A 6,350-nucleotide genomic window follows, 5' to 3' on the forward strand; every position below is an offset into this window, starting at 1 on the left:
ATACTGGCCGGCAGCTTTTATATGCATCCTTGTTCCGACACACCTGAATCAAATGAATGGCTCGTTACCAGGCCTTTACCAAACTTGATGGCATGCTGAAGAGGTAATTCAGCCATTCGATTGATTCAGCTGTGTTGGAGTAGGGATGCATCTAAAAGCTGCAGACAGTAGCTCTCAAGGACTGGAGTTGGACACCCCTGCATTAGATATATACATAATTCCAGTTTTGGTTATTTGGACAGCTTTACTGATATAACTGTGGGGACTTGGACTTAGAGCTTAAGGCAACAACTAACGTACAGCTGCACGCTGAAATCTGGGAACTAAGGTTAAAAACATTTTGAGTGTCATTCTCTAATATATTTTTCTTTGTGACGGCATAACCATGTTTCCAATAGTTGGAATTCTGTTTCCAAGTTGGGATTCTGTGTAAAATTTTGATCTCTGCCAAGAAGGTTATATTTTCAGTACCATTTGCTCCATGTGTGCCTCTGTGAATACAACAGCTCAAAAGGTTTTGAATGAATTCGAATAAAAGTTTGCAGGAGTACAGAGTGGGGTCATTGCGTTAAAATGTAGCTTGCATTTACCAGCGTCTTCAAGGTCAATTATTAGTCGAAAAAGTAATGTGCCGAATAAAGATTTGAAATAACTGACCTCTCCTTCACAGTCAAACTGATCTAAATGTCAAAGTGATAATAAGCCTATATTGGACTCTCAGATTCTTACTGCCACTGTTTGCATTGACAACATATAAACTATTAGAAAATGATATTTGGGGATTCAAGGTCAAATAGGGTCAAACTGGCAATATTTAGAAAATCACATGAGAATTCTAAATATCACATTATAGTTTTCAACTAAATACATCACATTTGACCTCACCTTTACATTTCAGAAACAAAAGGAACATATACAAACTAAAATTGGAAGTTAATACTCCCCAGAGAGATTGAGCTACCAAGGCAGAGGTTTGTACTCAGAGTGCTTCTTGTTTTTAATATAACATTAACATGAAATATTTTATATTAATATAAACTTTAATTTAATTTGAATGCACCTGCTAAACTATCAAACTGGGAAATTGTATTGTTATCTTTATTAAAATGTACACATCTGATTAAGCACTCAAACTCTTTATGCAGACAAAGAAAGGCAACTATTCCTAGTTAATTAAAATAACAGTTTATCCAGTTAAATATTTTAAAAATCAGACTGATATAAAGGCTTTTTCTTAGCTTCCTGAAAAATACAATAACAAACTTGGTCACCATCTTTAAAAAAAAAAAAAACTGCTTTTGAAACTATGTGCTGCTTTCATAGAGAGTGACCGGATCTATAGCATAGATTTATAACTCAGTTTATTTAGGCTTGACAGCATTTTGGTTGACATAGACACACAATCCAAATTGAGAGCTGTAACTAGTATAACTGCATGACTAACCTGTGATGCGAGCATGAAGAGTGCGGACCAATCTCTGGTCTTGTTTTCTTTGCCCTTCATTATGTTTGAGTGAGCCGTCGTCTGTTACCGCTTTGGCTTTTCTGTTTAATACTTTATCAAATATAGCCAGGATATCAGTGGGATATGCATTGAAATAGTCCCCAATCTGTGGGAAGACAGTACAATAACCATGACATTAGTGCAAATCCACATTAAATAATGAAGTGTAAGTACGTCAAAATAATAAATGAGTGTTTGGATAAGAAATACTTAGAGGCTAAATATTCAAGAAAGAAAAACAATGTTTCAAAATGAACTGCTCACTGGATTCCAATTTAGAAAATTCCTTTTTAATAGTTTAACTGCATCTGTTAAAAATATATAAATAAACATTTTAAGAAAATTTTTCTTAAAATGCAAAAATTAAAAAAACCCAAGTACAGACATGTCAGCTAAGCCATAAAATAAGATACTTTTTGTCTTTTTACCAGATGGAGCATCATTGTTGAGAAACAAATCTGATCATGTGGGCCTGATCATTTTGTTAACATATTACTGTTCGTTCTATTAAAGACGAAAGGATGAGATCGCAGGTACGAGTGGCGTAAATGAGATTTCTCTGAGGGTTGGATGGATCCTTTACCGATACGGTGAGGAGTTCAGTCATTGGGGAGGGGCTCAGAGTACAGCCACTGCTCCTCCACATTAAAAGGAGCCACATGAGGCAGTTGCCTCCTGGGTAAGCTGTTCCAGCTGGACATGTCCTACCAGAGGAAGGTAGGACAGGGAGAGGGAGGTTTGGGCTTCCCTGTTTGGCCTGCTGACTTCAAATAAGCAGAAGAAAATGAATAGATGATTTATCGTTTTGTTACTCAAGCTGTCTGCCCTAATCTTAGTATATCACGTTTGCAATTTATTTTAATAATCTGGTGCCAAAAAGCAGCACTCCCCGCCACCCCAAAATAAGTTTTTTTTGTTTGTTTTTTTAAACTATGCTATCAGTTTTCAATTGATTGCAATATCCTCTAACTATACATAGTAAAATATCTTTGTATAGTCAATTGAAAATTAATTAATTTTAACATATTTAATTTCACTTTGGTCCACTGTAAAACCATATCTCCTTTATTAAGATATGGGATAGTAGCATTTAATGTTTAAATTTATCCAGTTTAAACAGCAATATAATAATTAACTAATAAGTAACCACTCTGTGCCCTAAGTCCCAAAAGGATTAATCTCTTGTCTCATGTTCGACGGTGTTCCTAGGGATGATTTTTGTGTATAAAAAGATTAATGAACTGAAGAAGACCCCTTTTATATGAGCGTTCACAGAGGCTAACCCAGAAAGCCCGGCTTAACAGAAAAAAAAGTATCCCCACCGTCAATATACCCTAACTAAGACAAATAAAACTTTGATGTGAAACATTTAAAAGTGACAAATATGCAGAAAAGGAAGAAATCAGGAAGCAAATAGTTTTTCCACATGCCATTTGTTGATGGCATGATGAACTATACTCACAAATAGTGTTTTCTGGCAGAGTTCCTAAGCACATGCTGACAGTGCAGGGCCACCTGATGGCCTAAAGATCACAAGCTTCCAGACTTGTCACACAAAGACTTCTCCTGCTCCTCAGAATTATTTGATATTATGTACTGTATTATAAGGAGATATAAAAAGTCTATATTCCATAATTTGTAGACATAGTGTTTGGCGGATGAATGGTGAAACCCTGCCCATGTTTATTTCTGAGAAACATTAGCTCTCCAAGCTCTTTTCAAACCTAATCATGTTACTGACCTGTTGCCAATGAATCAAATTAGTTGCAAAATGTTTCTATGATTGCTTCACTTTAGTATCATTTACTTTTCCAGCCTTTTTTTCTACAGTTCCCAACTTAAAATGTTAAATTTGGTCAGTTTAAACATTTGATATGTTTTTGAGGTGCTTTTGTGAATAAATGTGGGTTTGAGATTTAGAAATCATTGCCTTCTGTGTTATTTAAACTTTACACTCCAATGTCCATCATTTTAGGAACCGGGATTATAATAATACTATTCTGAGTTTAACCATGACACATGACTTTTTTTTTTTCTTTTTTTAAACAGACATACAAATCTCAAGGAGCTTACTTTATCTATATCCCAAACACAGAAACCTGTGTTAACATTACCTCCATATTGGCCTCAAACAATGTCATGGCATTAACCACTAGAGGGCGATGAGTGTCTTCATTATCTTCAGTCTCTTCAATAAGTTGAAGAATGTCATTGTGATGATGATCTGTCAGATAGGTTTCAAACACCCGATCAATCAGTGCCTCCTGTTCCGGGCTTATCAACATGATGCAACAATTTGAATCCCTGCAAGAACATAAACAATGAAACTGACGTTTATAAAGACTAATGTTACAAACACGTTGTGTGCTGGTCTTAAACATCATTTTAAATATTCCATATCCATGTGCATTCACAGTTAAAGATCTCTCTTTATGCGTGCTCAGCAGTCAAACAAAGATGTTAAGCTGCTGGCTAGCTGCACACAAAAGACATGGAATACAAACGTGGACAGGTCTATTGGCAGCAGAGTGGCCCACTCTCAATATTAATATTAATATTAAAAACCCGTAACGTTAGAAAATATGATTAGGTTAAACACATAATTGCAACACAGCTATTGCACATTTAAAGAAGCCGTGTGGGAGAGAGGAAACAAATAAAATTCAAATGCAATACTGCTCTATTAGAAGTTATCACCTTTGTTCTAACTGCCTAAAACTGCGCGACAAAGCAACAAATAATGTTCCCATGTCTTCCCGGTGCTCATCAGGCAAAGACAGAGATTTTAACTATAGACACTCCTACTGTCTACCCGAGAGTTACAAAAGGCACTTCTTTGTAATTGGATTAGTACACGTCAGTCACATTGATTTCAAACAAAAATACCACTTTACATGTCATCTATTAGCGTAAACACCCTGCATACTAAAAGTTGTATAACAAGTTTCTCCCGCTGATAATTACGTTCATATCCTGTCTCGCTGTAATAATGTAAAGGCTCACATACCGTTTGTCAGACACACGAACATTTTCTAATAAGAAACCCACTTGTACAGCCACAGCGACTTGTGCTGCGCGGGCTTACAGCTGTCTTCTTCTACGTCTAAACTGGCTTCTGCTTCTTCTTCTTGTTTGTAAACGGTTGGCAAACAACAAAAGAGTTTGTCATTGCCGCCAACTGGTATGGAGTGTGTATCGGCACATTCTCATGCAGGAGCTTGGAACGGTGTGTATGGAGGGCTACAAGTGCCAAAAGGATATAAATAAATAATTACACAGTTAATTTAATATTTCATTTATTAATAATGAAGGTAGAAAATAATAATTCATTAAATATTGATTTATTTCATTTGAAACATTAAATAAATGTGTTTATTTGTAATTTCCATAAAATATTGACATATTTAGTTCAAACATTTTGACACTCCTGGCGCTGATGCAGTGTTCATGAATTTCAACCTTGCTCATCAAAGTAACAAGGCGGGGTCAATGCCGATTTGTTTAGTGGGCATTTCTCAATACCCAAAGCTCATTTGGACTTAATGGAACCCAGACTGTCAGTAATCTTTTAAAATACTACTGTTTTTGTGTCAGCAAATACACTTCTGATATTTTTTTTCTAGGCAACAATTTTGTGATGTAAACTTCAACCATCTGGGCAATCAGTCGAAATGAACCCTATATGCAAAAGTGCTTTGATATTTTCGGAGATGTTGTTCCCGATGTTTCTTCCCACTAGTCTAACAGCCAGCTTTATGGTTGGAGCAGACAACACCCAGGTCCCTGCACACAAACCCTTGCTGACCCTCACCTCTTGAAGACTAAACAGGGATTACAAGGAACTCAGAAACATAGACTGCTAATGAACCTTAAATCGTGATCATAATGCATAACAATCACAAAAACACAAGAAACTCAAAATGCTGCGACCAAGACAAAGAACCATGAGAAAGTGTGCAACATATTGAGAGATGTTCTGCTTGTTCCTAAATTAAAATCAGAATAAGAATAACCTTATGTGTTAGGTTTGTATTTTACTTTTTCATAATCTACCCCCAAGTCAAAAACATACAAAAAAGTACACTTTACATAGAAGTTATAATGTATTATATACATAATTGTACCCGTCCAGTGGTTAATTTCATAACCACGTGGCAGCAGGGATTTCACAGCACAAGCCTAACCCCAAGACTCTCTAATTCCCTCCCTGGTCACCCCTACATCACAGCCTAATGTGAGTAAGAATGATCAGAGTGCTAAAACAGAGCTTTTCTTTATTTCCTCATAATGAAGCATTTTTATTCAGAAACAAAGATAAATCAAAATAAGTTTGATCAATATATAAATGAGAAATTTAGGTTGAGTAGTGAAAATGATTGTCTGTGAAAACTAATATCTAAGCAATGAGTTTATCATACACATAATCCTAAATTAGAGAAATAATGTTAACTGTTACACAGAGCCTGGTGTAGCCCCATTTTTCTTGTGGTAAAGAAAGATGGGTTTTGTTAGGATTAAATAAAGCTGTTTTTAATTATTTTTATACATTGCTATGTGCTCATTAAAGAGTTGGCACTCCATGAAATGAGGGTCAAAAGCTTAATTCAGCTCTATGACTGAATTGAATTATCATGACTGTCATGTAGAAGTGCAGAGGTTTTTGCAAAACATTGTCACAGACAGCCAGGGGCCAGCACGAGAGGTTCGGATCCAAAAGCAGACACCATGAGCTCAGCTGCATTTTACACAAGTGATTTATTAAAGGGTGACAGTGAAAAACAAAACACCCTAATCCTCAGTGAACTAACCTAGTTCAGTTCAATTCAATACTTTATTGTCCCGCCAG

At 35.9% G+C, this 6,350-nt stretch overlaps 1 protein-coding gene across 3 annotated transcripts in view; it reads right to left on the reverse strand.

Moving 5' to 3' along the window:
* The window catches only part of mcm9 (minichromosome maintenance 9 homologous recombination repair factor), a 32,762-nt gene extending 28,145 nt beyond the window's left edge, over nucleotides 1-4,617 (reverse strand). The window contains exons 1-3 of one of the 3 annotated variants that reach the window (XM_026142779.1): nucleotides 4,512-4,617; nucleotides 3,619-3,728; nucleotides 1,445-1,610 (exon numbers count right to left, since the gene is read on the reverse strand). In XM_026142779.1, coding sequence (XP_025998564.1) covers nucleotides 1,445-1,610; nucleotides 3,619-3,728; nucleotides 4,512-4,533 — 298 coding nt within the window. In that variant the 5' untranslated portion in view covers nucleotides 4,534-4,617. Of the gene's footprint in view, nucleotides 1-1,444; nucleotides 1,611-2,087; nucleotides 2,211-3,618; nucleotides 3,809-4,511 lie in introns of those variants that run through there. The other 2 variants (XM_026142778.1, XM_026142780.1) reach the window with 2 other exon arrangements.
* Nucleotides 4,618-6,350: the final 1,733 nt, after the last annotated feature.

Source organism: Astatotilapia calliptera, chromosome 15 (assembly GCF_900246225.1).
Source record: "Astatotilapia calliptera chromosome 15, fAstCal1.2, whole genome shotgun sequence".
Lineage (NCBI taxonomy): Eukaryota > Metazoa > Chordata > Actinopteri > Cichliformes > Cichlidae > Astatotilapia > Astatotilapia calliptera.